Source organism: Chenopodium quinoa, unplaced genomic scaffold (genome assembly GCF_001683475.1).
Source record: "Chenopodium quinoa cultivar QQ74 unplaced genomic scaffold, ASM168347v1, whole genome shotgun sequence".
NCBI lineage: Eukaryota > Viridiplantae > Streptophyta > Magnoliopsida > Caryophyllales > Amaranthaceae > Chenopodium > Chenopodium quinoa.
The window spans coordinates 398,706-415,102 of record NW_018744890.1 but is presented as its reverse complement, the minus strand read 5'-3'; the positions used below and the strand labels follow the sequence as shown (position 1 = coordinate 415,102).

Genomic DNA, 16,397 nt, shown 5'->3' with positions numbered 1-16,397 from the left:
ATGGTTAATTGAAAAAGATATTATTCAACTAGCTATATACTTGTAACATATAAGAGTGCATTATATTTTAATCATTTTCACTTATATGAACATGTTAGTAACATAATAAATTGGGTCAAAGATCACTCATGATTCTAGGCAACAATCAACCATGTAATTGATTTGTATTTCTTGTATATAAATCTTAGTCCGTACTAATCAATGAAGGAAGGCAATGAATTACTTTCTCACATGCACCAAACAAGACCTTGGGGGTGTTTGACAAATAGCTTTTTGCCTAGATTTTAGCTTTTTTACTTTGGCCAAACAGCTAAAAAATATGTTTGTTGTTGGCTTTTAAGCTAGCTTTTACCAATAGGAATAACTTTGTCTATTTGTCCACTTTTTCACTAATAAACCGTTAATCGTCATAACTAATTTTGTCAAATAATTTTGTACATAAGTGGCTTGAACAACTAACTCAAAAAGTCAATCCACACAGCTATAACATTAAGTTGGTCAAACATGCCAAACAAACCAGTCAACCGACAATTGCCAAACAACCCACATTACATTACGGAGTACTACATTAACTTATCACAACTATAAATTTAACTTAGCGAGCTAAACCATCAAAGTTAATTATAAATTGACAATTCATATGCATCATACTCACGAGTGGATGTCTAAACAGTAAACTCCTTATACTAGCTCCTAATCAAGTGGCTCAGCAATTGAAGCCGCCTATCACATCTTTCATGGTTGTCTGTGACAACCTGACTTCAATCATTTTCTGAAATTTCTAATTTATTTTATCAACCCAAATCTAATTTCATCTTATTAGTGTAGTAATTTCCATATTTATGATTCAACACGTAAAATAAATACACTTCAAATCCACTAAAAACCCCACCAACCTGTAAAGTTCCCGTTTTTTTCAACTTTCTCTCTCTATTTCTCTCTCCTCTTAGAGCTGGAATTTTGTCACCATTTTCTTCCTCACTTAAAATCCGACAACATCTGCTAATACCCACTTCAATTTACTCCCAAAACCTCCGCCGCCGGCGTTAGAATATCTCGCCGGAAAATATTTTCCAGCAATGGGTAGTTTCAATCATAGTACTGTTGCTGTTGCAGTAGCTTTTCTACTTCTTCAGTTTACTGTGTTTTCTTCTGCCCAGAAATCTCAAAGCAATTGGCTTACTCTTGATGGTACCGTATTTTAATTTTCTCTCTCCTGATTTTCAGCATTTCTGGTTGATTTTTACTGTTTACTGGAATTTTTGCATGATTTTGGGATGTGGGTTTAGTTAAAAATTTGATTTTGTGAACTGGGTTGCAACTATTTTAGGTGATTGTTGAGTTATGGAGTTTCAATTTCTGGGTTGATTTGGAATTGTTTTGAGCTTATATTGTGTTTGTTTTGTGATTTGTTTACTGAAGTGTTTGAGATCTGAAGGGTAAGTAAGTAAGAACTAATTTAACTTCATTTTCTGGTTAATTAATTAATGGAGTTTTTATGAATTAGTTTCAATAGGTTGGAGTCCTTGGAGATGATGCTGTTAGAGTACTAGATTTGAGATTGGTGTAATTTGTTGGGATTTTAATGTTGGTGTTATTGATGCTAGAGTTGCCTATAATACATTATATTGGAAAGTTGGAATCTAGATCCTGCTAAATTTGGCAAGATGTAATTATTAAGGATTGCTATGAAATTAGAATTGGAGAATCATCATATTATTCTTCCTGTGGATTGTTTTACTCAAACTCAGCAAGGAGAGTTGGATACGGGTACATGTCCAAGTGTTAGACATGGCCTTGTCATAAAATATTTGCATAATTTTGTTCAAAATGAAGTGTTTTATGTGCCATACACTGACTCATGTCCATGTTTCGAGTATCTGACATGAGTACTTGAGGTGAAGTGATAGTCGGAGCAACATAGTCTATGGATACTGTAGTGTCTTATATGTTGATTTACGGTCATTCATAATTTGATGCTAGCATAAGTTAGCATAAGTATATTAGCCTTTTGTTTGAGAAGTAAAATTTATTCACTCGTAAATCATAATTTTAAGTTTACACAAACATACATCGAGGTTTTGCTATTATATTTTTGTACTTTTTTCTCGGCTTATGTGCCACCAATTCGATTTTAATTCACTTATGATACATTATCTAATGGGGAAGAAAATATTTTTCAGGGTCGCCACCGCTGGTCATAGCACGTAATGGATTCTCAGGGTTGTTCCCTCCAGCTAGTTCTTATGCCTACAATTTGGCAATGATGACTAGTGTTCCCGATTTGGTCTTATGGTGTGACGTCCAGTTAACAAAGGATGGTGCTGGGATATGCTTCCGAGATATCATGCTGGATAATTCCTCTTCCGTTAGTTTAGTGTATCCAAAGAGAGAGAGTACATATAATCTTAATGGTGATCGTAAAAAAGGGTATTTCCCCGTTGATTTTACTCTCAAGGAACTATCACAAGTCACTTGTAAGCTCTCAAAATCAGCTTCTTATGAGCTCCTTACTCTACTCTTCTAGTGTTCATGTTGTCTGAAATTTGTTTATCATGCCCATTTCTCATGAGACACCATTGCTGTAAGTTGCAGTGCCCAGTGCTTGCTTTCCTATGGAGCATGGAGATATTACTACCTAAAAAAGCCACATTTAATGTTGTCAAACCTTGCCATTTTAATCATCATTTTCTAAATGTATTCTATGCAAAACTATATGATTATATTCTTTTACAAGTACCTATACCAACAAAATACTGCCTGGAATATGCTAATAGTGCAATACAAATTGGATTTCAAATGGCAAAGATGAAACTTATTTTTGTACTTTTATCTTAATTAATTTTTCATGTGATAGCTTAATGCATACTTTACTAAAATTTACAGTCAAAGTTAGTGAGTTTTGGTCAAGAAAGTCAAATGCGGTCTATTGTTTTCAGGCGGATGTTGTTTAAGTTTTCAGCATGTATGTGTGATTCCCCCTAGGGTCAAGGGACCGAGCTTTTATGGATGGGATTAGCAGTGATATCTCCTATGTTGGAGCCTAGGCCATAAAGCTTTTTAGTATTTTTTTTTCTTACTTTTACGTTCCTTTTATATTCCTGCTGTGTGAAATGCTATTTTTCTTTGCTTAAAGGATGGGTAACTGTGCAGAAGTGAATCCCCCACCTCCAATTATGCATGAGATATGGGACACTGAAAATATCTATGTGGAGCTTTTCTGGCATATTTCATTCCATTTCTTTAAACTAGATGTTTGGTACTGATTTATCTAATGATATGGTGCAGTGACTCAAGGAATTTATACTCGAAGCCCTGATTTTGATGGGAGTGCGCTTGAAATTCAGACTGTAGAGGATGTGTTTATGCAAAACAAACCTGCAGGTTTCTGGTTAAATGTTCAGGTATAGCGCCTTTTCCATGTAGATACTGTTCGTTACTTGTTGCATTTTAGATGTTGGCATAAATGTTCTCATGTATTTGTCGTTTGACGTGCATTAACTTTGAAATGAAAATTATTATGTTAATATCTTTCTGCAGAATGATGCTTTCTATAGCCAGCACAAACTGAGCATGAGGAGCTTTGTCATTAGCGCTTCCAAGAGAGTGATAATGAGTCATATCTCATCTTCTGAGGTTAAATTTTTGCAAGGACTTGCAAGGCCATTTGCAGCAACCAAAACAAAATTGATTTTTCAATTTCTTGACAAGGGTGCAACAGAACCTTCAACCAATCAGACTTATGGTTCCCTCTTGAAAAATCTCTCCATGATTAAGAAATTTGCTGCCGGAATCCTTGTCCCAAAGTCTTACATATGGCCTGTTGACGCAACTCTATATTTACAACCTCATACTCCTCTGGTGGCAGATGCTCACAAAATTGGGCTTGAAGTTTTTGCATCAGATTTTGCTAATGATGCCACTTTTGCCTACAACTACAGTTACAACCCAGTTAATGAGTATCTCTCTTACATCGATAATGGGGACTTCTCTGTGGATGGTCTGCTGTCCGACTTCCCACTAACGCCATCAGAAGCTAGAGGTTAGCTATATTTTCTCTCCCGTGTGTAATAACTAACCTAATTATCCTATAATTGTTCTAAAAATGTTTTACAATTAAAAAAAAATATCACAGAAATATTTCCCTGAATAAATCATAAACATAAAAAAAATTGAGGAAAGTTGTGTAATATGATGATGTGAGGTTGTGGTGAAGGCTTGCTTTATATTTTTTCTCTTAATTTAGATGGCTTTTGTGAAGATGTTATAGCTTGTCTATTTATTATTTATATATTCATTTTTTGTTGATAATGGATAATTGATGTGGCGTCCACTGCATTCCCTTTATTCCCTTACATAACAAGGGTTTTTTCACATAAAAGATTGATGAAGGCATGAAGCTTCACATCTTGTGCTGCTGTATGCAATCCACCTTAATTCTCCTGTAGTATTATTGTCTAAGGCCTTGTTGTGTCTTTCATCTTTATTTCCCTTGGAATAAAGGGTCCTAATGTCCTATACCAAGTTTTTACTTCTCTAGTAGCCTACTTAGTTATTATGTTTCTCTAGCAGCCGATTTTGTGCTTCGTTGCAGACAGATGTGTGATGGTTTGTTATTTACATTACCTGAGAAAATTCTAATTATTTTGAATGTTATGGTGGATTTGGAACACTTCTTCACTCCAGTCGTCCGTTAAATCTTTGTGTTTGTATGCCAAACAACTAGGGCTCATATTTGGGTATTTGGGCCTGATAATTATGTATTTCTTAAATGCTAACCTTGTGTCAACTTCTTGCAGAGTGTTTTGCTCATGTAGGCAAAAATGCACCAGTTCAAGGTTTGAAGTTCCTTCTTTTGGGCCTCTACTTTTTTAGTGTTCTAAGCTAACATAAAGTATCGAAACATTGACATTACTAACATATTCCTATTCTTTTGTTTTCTTTCAGCCAAGAATACTTTGGTTATATCACACCATGGGGCAAGTGGAGACTTCCCTGGTTGTACTGATGTAGCATACGAACAAGCTATTAAAGATGGCGCAGATGTGATTGATTGCAATGTACAAATGTCAAAAGACGGGGTACCATTTTGTTCAAGCACTGTCAATCTCATGAATAGCACATTGGTCGGTCAAACACAATTTAGGAGTGAAATAACTACAATTAAAGATTTTGGGTCAGCTCCTGGAATATATTCATTCAGTCTAAAGTGGACTGATATTCAAGGCTTGACTCGTAAGTGGTATTGGAATTGTGATTTTGTCTTATTTTTTACCAATTGTTTAATTTATATACCTCTGATATCATTCCTGACCCTTAAAACTGGGGTCTAAAGTTCATGAGAATTTTAATTTTTAAATTTTCGTTCCTCAGTCGATATTCAGTCTAAACTGGACAAATGAAGGCCTGACTTGTAGCTCTTTTAAATGGGAATTATGGGATTTATAACTTAGGACTTTACCCTTGGTTTTCAACCATTTGGTTGTTTATCCTCCTCAGATACGTATCTGTGAAAACAAGTGTCTAAATTTCACTGGAATTCGAATATGCGACATTCAATAGTGACCTTATATTATACTTTGCCCTGTGCTGATATTCGAGGCTTAGCTCAAAGGGTAGTTTGAAAGTTAGGGTTTCTTTTTTCAAACTTGTTCTTTCAACCTTATATTACTATCTCAGGTTTTGTGCCTTACTCTAATGGCTCGATTTATGAGAATTCAAATTTATAAATTTTGTATACTTGAGGTAGCACCTCGTAGTTCTGGTGTTGGAATGGGATGTTTCTCTAAGATATTTGGGAGTCTGGTACTTTCCTGTGACAAAGTTGTACATATATACAACCTTTTTGAGTTGGCATTATAACGATGACTTAATGTACCTGTCTATATTCTAAAATATATATTCCTAAATTGTTCAAAGCCCCTCCCCCCCTTCCCCCCCCCCCCTTTTTTTCTCCAGTGATCACTTTTTCTACAATTTCACTATTTGACTGATTTTTCCTGGTTGTGTTGGTTCTTTTAAAATGGTTGTGATATGCAATGATTTGATTAAGAATCTGAATCATGGAATTAAAATAATCTGTACTGACTTTGAACTTGCTGTTTTGGAATGTGTTTTTTACTCATTCTGCGACTTATGATTCACCCATTATAACCTTTTAATAATACTGTTAGGAACATTGATACAATTAGATTCATACATCTATAAGATAGGTTATTGATGTTTTGTACCTTTTATTATATGCTAAATACAAAGAATTGAATAAAGTGAAACATTTTCACACCATAACCTCAACATTTGTTCCGCTAGATGCTTCTTCTGTGAGCCTTGACTACTAGTCTTTTCTATGATATGAATGCTTGCCAGATGCCCTTTGTTTCCCCTCACTCTTTATCTGCTTGTAACATTAGCATTGACATTGACATTTTGCTCATTTCTTTTTCTTGCTTGCAGCTGTGATATCAAACCCATTCCCCGAATATTTCCTGTACAGAAATCCTAAAAGCAAAAGTGTTGGGAAAATTATATCCTTGGCTGACTTCTTGAATATTGCCAAAAACGCAACATCACTTCATGGTGTGTTGATCAGAATAGAGGTGAGTGTATTATAAGGCCTGCATTGTATTTATTCATAATGCATATGTGGCTATCTTTTCACCTCTTTTTTTTTTTTTTTTTTTGAGGCATTTTCACCTTCCTGCAAAGTTCCTGATTTTTCAATTCGATGTCTTTCTGAGTATGGCATGCATAGCATGCTGCAAGGCTTCCATTGGGCGATCCAACTAATAATAAAATTAGCAAAGTAGTTAACCACTGGTGCATGCAATATATTAGCAAATGTAGATGCAACACTAGCAATATGTTTAAAGGGAAAGGGCAGAGTGTCAGTGGTGTGACTGATACTTAGAGGCCAAATGGATGTTGCTTGGGTTTTCAAAGTAGTTTTTGGCTTTGTAGTTTACAATTGGAAGCATAGGTTTGGGTGAATTGGAAAATATTGTGGATTACTCCCTTCCTACATTTGAAGTGTATTTATTTTAAGTGTATTTAACTGGAATTATGATTTCAATAAGGTCTGATCCTGTCTTTTCTTGATGCTAATTTAGAATGCAAATTACCTTGCACTGAATGAGGGCTACAGTATAACTAATGCAGTATCAGATACCTTGGAGAAAGGTGGGTACAATGGCCCGACTGCCAAAAAAGTTATGATTCAGTCCACCAACAGCTCTGTCCTCAAGGCAATGAAGGGGAAGAAATATGAACTTGTCTACCAAGTCGATGAGCCTATTAGTGGAGCTAAGAATAATACCATAGCCTCTATCAAGGCTTTTGCCGATTCTGTAGTCGTCAATAAGGAGTCCATCTTTCCAACAAGTGGGGGATTCCTCACAACTGAGACCAATGTTGTGCAACAGTTGAAGTCAGTTAAGCTTGCAGTGTATGTTCAAGTTCTCAGGAATGAATTTGTCAGCCAAGCATATGACTTCTTCTCCGACCCAATTGTCGAGATCAATTCTTATGTCATGGAAGGTGGAGTTGACGGCATCATTACAGACTTTCCAAAAACTGCGGCTGATTATAAGAGTAAGATTTAACTTTGGCTTCAGACTTTCTTTTTTATTTCTGCCTTTGCTCTCCTACTAATTTCCAGCAGTGCTTTTCTCCATGGGTCATAAGAAAATAGTTTCCTTTTTTTTTTTTTTTTTTACTAAGTACCGTTGAGAACAGCAGGATCCATATTGGGTCTTCTGTCATAATATCAAATTGTCATGCTTAGCTCAGCAACTTCATTACTCTGCAAGGTTACGATTTATGTCTCTTTATCCCCCTTTGCAGAAAATCCGTGTCTGAATGAGAAAAACACACCGGCATACATGAGCCCCGTTCAGCCTGGTCAACTCATGCAGCTCATTACCCCGTCTTTCATGCCCCCAGCTGAGGCTCCTAATCCTTTCCTCAGTGTTGCTGATGTATCAGAGTCGCCTCTCCCTGCTCCTGTGAAGAATGCCTCGGCCCCAGCAACAGCAGAAACCCCCAAAACATCACGAAACAGCCAGAATCAAATTTCAGCTTCAGCATTGTTATCTTTCTTGTCCATGATTGTAGCTGCTGCTCTGCTGTTTTGATAGGATTACATAAAGGCAATTCTTCCCCACTGACTTTATTGTTTATGGAGTTTGGTGCTGCAGATACTCTCTTCTGTTCATCATAATCCAAGTTTTTCCTCTAGCTAAATTATGTGATTTTGCTTCTATTTTTTCTATCCCTTTCCTCCCCTCCCCCAAATTCGGAAGCGTTTAGGTTATGTCATAGGTTTATGCCCATTCTTAATCATTTCTATCCTGATCGCGGAGTTGCAAAATGAAGTACATATCGTCTCAGATACTCAGATTGTTCACTCCCTGTATCTTCCTTCTTGTATTGTTGTTAGGTAATTAAGTCATAGTTATTCTTTGAGTATGATTCTCTTTATTAATAATTATCATCCCTCTTTGGTTAATACTATGTTTCTACATTGACTTGAAAGCATTTTATATTTCACATTATCATATCAATCAATCATTACCAAAACAGTTAACAGAGTATTAGGCAAATTGATTCCTGATTAAACTAATCACACTTCATATCAGCCAGCGAAATCAACACGTCGGTCCAAAGAATCTCTCATCTTGCTATACTCACACAATATCGCCCCTCATACCCAACGCAAAATAAATCGTTGTACTTCATCCCTTGATGTAGGGGACTTTCATGCCGTCTTCAATGCCCATAAATGGCATGAACAAGGACATGTAAAAATGAACGAGAGGCACCACATGGTGTACAATCACGTTGGGGAAGATTGGAAGATTTAGTGAGGAGCCTAAAGAATTTGGCTAATCTTCAAAATGATCAACGTAAGATTAAATGAAACACGTTTCAAAGAAAATAGATGAATTACTCCCCTCGCTTCTGAATAAACGCATTACTCCTTTGTATATATACATAATTTTAGAATAGTTTGTGGGTGAAACATACCTAAAAAGTAGTATTATAACATAAAAGTGAGACAAGTGGAATATGTAAAGTAATACTTCGTATTATTACATCTTAGTAAACTTGTCGTGTAGGCAAAAATATGACCCAAACCAATTAAAAACCGCCTCAAATAATATGTTACCCAAACTAAACTCGATTCAAACGACTTGTTTATATTTCACCAAAAGAAATCGAGTGATGTAGGTACTATGTAAAATGCTCAACAGTTGGCTTATTACAAGTTGGCAGCCGTCAATGCCGGCCGTAAATAATGAAGCTCATTGTCTTTGACTTGTTATATTATTTAAAAAATAAAAAAATAATAATAAAAAAAATCAAACATACTAATATACGTGCTTCCGCGTTATGCTCAGAAATCATGTACTAGTACTAGTATATTATCTCACAATTATATAATTTATATCATCATCATCATTAATTAATTATATTTTCCTTTTGTTTTCTACCTATATACACGTAATTTATACTTTTAAAAAGTTGTTTTTTTTTGTTGTAATAGTATTTTAAAATTTTATTAACATATATAAAGTCTTCTAACACCATTATTCTCTCTCTAAAAATCTTTGTTCTCTCTTCTAAGCTCTGGAAATTTTCCAGAATTTTTATCAAAAAAAAAAAAAAAAATGAATAAAGGGATGTTCTCTAGGAAAAATTTTCGGGTGTTAGGAGGTTTAGTTTTGCTAATTCAGTTATTTACATTTGCTTCTGCACAAGGAACTACCTCGAAATGGTTGACACTTGATGGTATGTACTCATTCTTTGGTTTTTCTTACATTTTATCTATCTTGATTTCATATAGTATTATAGTTGGAGGTCGATCAAGTTCCACCAAAATTAAAATGTTCGTGTACAAAAAACTTGTTCTACCACGGTTAAAATAATGTTCGTGTACAAAAACTTGTTCCACCACGGATATTGTTGTCACTAAGTGAGTTATGGTATTGCCGAACCTTAAAAGATTAAACCCGGCGAAATTTAATTAAAGAAAAATATAGAATGATGAAAATATTTTGGTGACATACAAAAAAAAAGTTTAGTTTGGTCATGGTATAGGAGCTTCTGGAAGCCACCAAAGGAAAATAGCTACATTATTTTGATCACCAAAAAAAGTGTTCTTTTCATGTAAAAAGTTGGGAAGAATGGTTAAAGTTGACCTTTTTTTAATTAAAAAGAGTTGTGAATATATGGAAAAAGGAAACTTTAATGGTGGAATTCTTTCACTTTAAATGTTCGATCATGTTCATACATGGAGTTTCGTTGTCAAAGTAAATAAAAAAGATAGGAGCTTTTCTTTGATATACTTTATGAGGTGTTTTTTGGTTAATTGATATAGAAAATTGGGTTTGAATGTATGTTATATCCATTGGTAGTTGAAATATGAATAATTATTATCTAATTCTTCATTAACATCCTGAATTCCTTATAACGGGGGCAATGTTAAATCAAATACTCCGTATTATGAAGTAATACCCTTGAAATTTTTATATTCTCCTTAGTCCGTACTACCTCTGCTTCTTACTATTTGTATCGATATTGTAGAGAAAACTTGATCATATGGTGGAGATGTACAATATTTTGGTGACATATTAAAAAAAATAAAAAAATAAAATAAAATTGGGGACACTTTTCAAATTATGGAGGGATTTTTTTTTTGAAGGAGGGATTAATTGTAACTATTATATAATTTCTAGCTAATTTTATTATCATTTTCCTGTCCTATTAATCATGTCATTAGTAGCTGTTAGCTAGATCAATTCCAAGCTGTATTTGCAGATTTCAAATGTGTCAATTTCAAAGTTAAGGTAGATTTACCAAGTCAATTTCATTTTATATGAGCCTTAATTAAATTTTTAGAAGAAGTATCCAACAATATTAAGATTAACTTCCAAATACGACCAAAAGTCAAATCCTCAACCACTCTCAATCTCTAATACGGAGTACAACTTAACAATCATACATGATACATGCCATGTGCACCTAACATGACATGCCATATGATCATGCATCATGCCACACAACAATACTATACCTATGTTGTAGAATACGTGACTATGTTAGTCGGACTCTTTATCTTTGTTATTTATCATATATGTGTTAAATTCGTGATGTTTTTGTATGAATAGAGGTAATTTGACATTTTTTTCAGCCCAAAATCATGAATTTTTCCACTAATTTACCTAGGACACTTGGGTCCAACACAAGTACTCGAGTCTAAGTAACATTACACACCATCAACCAAAGAAAGAAGAAGATTAATCACTTATCCATAAATAACTTTTCAAATGCTACCAAGTCATTAAATTTATTTGCTAACTTGTTCTTCTTAAACTCTGATTGATTTTCTTATACTACATGTCTTACATTACAATACATAATTAAACATTAAGATTACGACTAATTATACCGTGGTTGGTACAAATCCCGTGTTTCTTGTAGCATAATCTTGTAGTATTATCTAACACCCATAATTTTTAATTTTAGTTATTTGAACTAAACAAATTAAAACATATAAATGATATTTACTTTATTTATTTATTTATTTGCAGGATTTTCTCCTTTAGTAGTTGCAAGAGGTGGATTTTCTGGGTTATTTCCAGATTCTAGTGCAATGGCCTACCAAATTGCAATTAGTGTTAGTGTGCCAGATTTGGTGTTATGGTGTGATGTTCAATTATCAAAAGATGGAGTTGGAATTTGTTTCCCTGATATCAAACTGGATAATTCCTCTGCCATTCCAGACATTTTTCCAAATAATGGGAGCAATACTTATGATGTTAATGGTGTTAAAACTGAGGGGTATTTCGCACTCGACTTTACTTTTGAGACACTCTCAACAATCCCTTGTAAGTTTGGAATGAACTATATTTTGATGGACATTCTTGATTTTACGTGAAAGTAACTGTGTTGGATACTCGGACACTTCCATTTTGACTTGGGGATGGACTAGTGAGACTTGACACTTTATTTTGAGTTAATAATATTTGCATGACTTTCATTAGGTATAAGTAGCTCGAGTCTGAGTAACATAGCTTATGAACATGTATGACAAATTGTGTGAAATTAACATGTTTTTCCTAGAGGTATTTACTTAAATATTATTGTCAAGTTGTCTATCTTGATGCTGAAACTTATGCCTTCATTCTTGTGTGAGACTTGATGCTGATTATATATGTGCGCGAAGTATTTCCTGAATTCGTTAATCTGTTTGTAATTTTGTATTCCTTTATCTTAATGTTTAGTACTGAATTCTATTCTGTTGTCCTGCAGTGGTTCAAGGGATTTATAGTCGAAGTCCTTCTTTTAATGGCATGTCCACAATTCAAAGTGTTGAGGACGTGTTTATGCAGAATGAACCTGCAGGTTTCTGGTTAAATGTTCAGGTAGGACTTGTTTATTGCAATGTATAACTTATATGTTGGCAGTAATCGTTTAAGTAATGTGCATTTAGTATCGAAAATCTTTGAATGGTGAGTAACTATTGTAAATGTGATTCTATGCAGAACAATGAATTCTATAGCCAGCACAACTTGAGCATGAGGACCTTTATTATTAACGCTTCACAGAACATAACCATCACCCACGTCTCATCACCTGATGTCGGCTTTTTGCAAGGACTTGTAAGGCCATTAGCAGCAAACAGACAGTCCAGAACAAAACTGATTTTCCGCTTTCTTGACAAGGATGAAACAGAACCTTCAACCAACCAGACTTATGATTCTCTCTTGAAGAATCTTACCATGATCAAGTCATTTGCTGCTGGAATCCTTGTGCCGAAGAGTTATATATGGCCTCTTGATGCATCCTCGTATCTGCTACCTCATACTTCTTTGGTGGATGATGCTCATAAAATTGGACTTGAAGTTTTTGCTGCAGATTTTGCAAATGATGTACCTATTGCCTACAACTACAGCTACAACCCTGTTAATGAATATCTTAACTTCATTGACAACGGGGACTTCTCTGTGGATGGTGTGCTGTCTGACTTCCCGATAACTCCATCAGAAGCGATAGGTGAGAGCTATATTCTTTGTTTCTTTCCTGATATAAGTAGAAAAGTGATAATCCAGCTATTGTTGCTGTATTTTTAGTTGTATGCTAATTTTGTATTAAACTTTTGCAGATTGCTTTGCCCACCTTGGCAAGAATGCATCAGCACAAGGTTTGTTGCTTTTCTTTTATTGGATTTCAGTTCTTATTTCCGTGTCTTAAGTCATCAAGTATTGCATAAACACCTCTAACATACTGTTCCTATCCGCATCTGTTGATTTCAGCTGTGCCCTTGGTTATATCTCACAATGGAGCAAGTGGAGACTACCCTGGTTGTACTGATTTAGCTTATACACAGGCTATTAGTGATGGCGCTGAAGTGATTGATTGCCAAGTTCAATTGTCAAAGGATGGTGTACCTTTCTGTCTGAGCTCTGCCAATCTCATGAATAACACAGACGCCACACAATTCAGGAACCTTATGTCAACTGTTAAGGAAATTCAGCCTGCTGCTGGATTATTTACATTCAGTCTGGACTGGGCTGATATTCAAGGCTTAACTCGTAAGTGAAATTGTCTACCGTTTGTCTCATTTATATAGCACAGAAATCATATATGACTACTGCTAAAAGTAAAGCATGCTTTCTGGAACTGAAATCACTTTTAGAAGTAAGTCCTATAATGTTAGTATTCAATATTCATTAACATCTTATTCGTTTTCTTATCCTGCTTGCAGCGGCAATTACAAGTCCATACTCAGGTTCGCTTCTGCTAAGAAACCCAAAAAACAGGAATGCAGGAAAAATCATGTCCTTGGCTGACTTCTTGGACTTAGCAAGAAATTCTTCATCACTTTCTCGTGTGTTGATCAAGATAGAGGTAAGTAAAGGCTGATGGCTGTTCATAGTCCAAATGGACCTTTCTTTTCACCATCACTTAGTTTAAGTAATGTCACATAATAAAAAATCATCACTATATATATAACAGAAACACTGATTCTTTTTTTTATTGAATATCCTGATATAGTTTATGTGCTTTTTAATTTCTAATGGAGGGAGTATATCTTAAAGTTGAATGGATCCTGATTTTCTGTTTATCTGATGTGAATGTTCAGAATGCGCAATACTTGGCAGTTAAGCAGGGCATGAGTATAATTGATAAAGTTTTGGATGCTTTAGACGAAGCTGGTTACAACAGTTCAACAGCAAAAAAGGTTATGATTCAGTCCACCAGCAGTTCAGTCCTGAAGGCGATAAAGGGGAGTAATTATGAACTTGTCTATGAAGTCGACGAGATCATTAGTGGGACAAACAACGATACTATTTCAGAGATCAAGACCTTTGCTGATTCTGTGGTTCTTGACAGGAAGTCTATCCTTCCATTCAATGCAGACGGGTTCCTTGAAAATATGACTGATGTTGTGCCACGGTTTCAGGCATTTAAGCTTCCTGTGTATGTTCAGGTTCTCATGAATGAATTTACAAGCATACCTTTCGACGCCTTCTCTGATCCAATAGTCCAGATAAATACATTCGTCGCTGCAGCTAATGTTGATGGTGTGATCACAGATTTCCCGAAAACTGCTGCTTCATACAAGAGTAAGTCATAATGATGAATAAACACAAATACATGATTAGCTAGGTAAGTTATAATAGTGGACTAATGCAGTTTTCTCTGTTTTCTGCAGGAAACCTGTGTCTGAAGATGAAGGAAAAGCCGAGTTACATGACACCAGCACAGCCTGGTGGACTCTTGGCAGTAGTTGGCCCGGGTCCTGCAGCACCTCCTACACCCCTCCTCACTGAGGAAGATGTGGAGCAGCCGCCTCTTCCTGCAGTTGTGCCAGTAAGCGACGCTTCTGCACCAACAACAGCACCAGAAACAACAAAAAATAGCCAGCATAAAGTTGCTGTTTCTGCATTATTATTCCTCCTGTCATTGACCGCGGCAGCTGCTGTTCTGTTCTGATAGGTTTTGTTAGAAGGAAGTTCTTCGTACATACTTGATTGTTTTGGAGTCTCCCATACATACTTTTGTGCATTATATACCATTTGTCTTATGATTTACAAGCCCATTTTTTCATTGAAATTGTGAGTAAATGCCTCAATATACAATTTCGCAGAGTAATTTTGTTTTAGTTTTCAAATATAATCAAGCTAATCTTTTTCCATGTCTCCTTTCAAGTCACGTAGGAAAGACTTTTTAATTATAGGCAGTACTTAAATTATATAATCAAGTCAAATGATCGATGGATTTAAATCACTTGGTTGCGATTTCTGCGAAAAGCGTGGTTACATACTTAATCACCATTAGAGAGTTAAAATATACTGTAATTTGTTTGCAACAAGATGTAGCTCAACAAATATACAAGCTTAGAAAAAAATAATAAAGGAAATGAAGGGGCACTTGTATGCAAACTACAAGGTGTTGACTTCAAGATCGAGTTGACATTATTGCACCTTGAAAATGTGACGTGGCAAGTCGTTTTACAACGTCTTGTATCTCATCATTAGAGACCTGAGTTGCTCTTACCTCTTAGCTAACAAGTTAATATTGAAAATCGATTGTAAAATACTATTCCCTCCTCCATGTTTAAATAAATGAAACATTTTCCTTCTGCACGTATGTCAATGCAATACCTTGACTAATAATATCTTTATCAATAGGTAAAAATTATAACAATTGAATATTAATAAACTATTTATTAGGACGATTCCAAATATTTATTCTTATATATCACAAACATTATTCAAAATGAATTAGATTAATAGTGCAAACAAAGATTTTTTATCTAATCATTTTCGACTTGTTGGTCCATCAACATGATCCAAAATTTTTGAGACAATGAATCTTTAAATCTTTAATCATCTTATTATGTGGATATTTAAAAAAAAAAAAAGTATACTTATATATCAATATCTTCTATATATGATAGTAGTATAAATTATCAAGATACAGAAATACATATTTATCTTATAATGGACAAAATCATAAATCATAATTGATTTTTATAACGATCCTATTCATGAACAAAATTTCAAATCATAAAAATAAACACATACATTGTTTTTAAATAAATTGTTATAAAAGGAATTATAAGATTTTTTTTTATCAATCATCATGTTTGTTCTCATAGAAAGTGAAGATTATTTTAAGTATGTTATATTTTATTATATATAGCTATATATACTCCTTATTTAGGATATTTGACTTTTTAGGTCACTTTACGAATATGATAACCTATGTTTTTTAGGGTAAAGTCAAATAATATCGAAATACTTAGATCGAGAAAGGAAATATATGATGCTTGTATTTACGTACTACTCATACTTGTTCTTTCGTTAGAAAACAAAAAAATCAAACTGTTG

General features: G+C 34.6%; 2 protein-coding genes across 2 annotated transcripts; both read left to right on the top strand.

Moving 5' to 3' along the window:
- Positions 1-845: 845 nt before the first annotated feature.
- Positions 846-8,508, top strand: LOC110705967 (glycerophosphodiester phosphodiesterase GDPDL3-like). Its single transcript, XM_021883894.1, has 9 exons — positions 846-1,191; positions 2,184-2,477; positions 3,289-3,404; positions 3,541-4,042; positions 4,800-4,838; positions 4,948-5,235; positions 6,454-6,596; positions 7,107-7,587; positions 7,840-8,508. Exons 1-9 carry the CDS (start codon positions 1,080-1,082, stop codon positions 8,127-8,129), a joined length of 2,265 nt encoding a protein of 754 aa, XP_021739586.1. The 5' UTR covers positions 846-1,079; the 3' UTR covers positions 8,130-8,508.
- Positions 8,509-9,548: 1,040 nt separating this feature from the next.
- Positions 9,549-15,199, top strand: LOC110705966 (glycerophosphodiester phosphodiesterase GDPDL3-like). The gene is made up of 9 exons (XM_021883893.1): positions 9,549-9,786; positions 11,589-11,885; positions 12,310-12,422; positions 12,543-13,053; positions 13,163-13,201; positions 13,314-13,592; positions 13,766-13,908; positions 14,144-14,627; positions 14,717-15,199. The coding sequence occupies exons 1-9, from the start codon at positions 9,666-9,668 to the stop codon at positions 14,995-14,997; spliced, it is 2,268 nt and encodes a 755-aa protein (XP_021739585.1). The 5' UTR covers positions 9,549-9,665; the 3' UTR covers positions 14,998-15,199.
- The last annotated feature ends 1,198 nt before the right edge of the window (positions 15,200-16,397 follow it).

Excerpts from the sequence above, each read along its gene's own strand:
- LOC110705966 (XM_021883893.1), top strand. The coding sequence starts at position 9,666 with ATGAATAAAGGGATGTTCTCTAGGAAAAATTTTCGGGTGTTAGGAGGT. Across the intron at positions 13,054-13,162 it reads AACTCCATCAGAAGCGATAG|ATTGCTTTGCCCACCTTGGC; the intron begins GTGAGAGCTATA and ends AAACTTTTGCAG. Across the intron at positions 13,909-14,143 it reads GTGTGTTGATCAAGATAGAG|AATGCGCAATACTTGGCAGT; the intron begins GTAAGTAAAGGC and ends GTGAATGTTCAG.
- LOC110705967 (XM_021883894.1), top strand. The coding sequence starts at position 1,080 with ATGGGTAGTTTCAATCATAGTACTGTTGCTGTTGCAGTAGCTTTTCTA. Across the intron at positions 5,236-6,453 it reads TGATATTCAAGGCTTGACTC|CTGTGATATCAAACCCATTC; the intron begins GTAAGTGGTATT and ends TCTTGCTTGCAG. Across the intron at positions 6,597-7,106 it reads GTGTGTTGATCAGAATAGAG|AATGCAAATTACCTTGCACT; the intron begins GTGAGTGTATTA and ends ATGCTAATTTAG.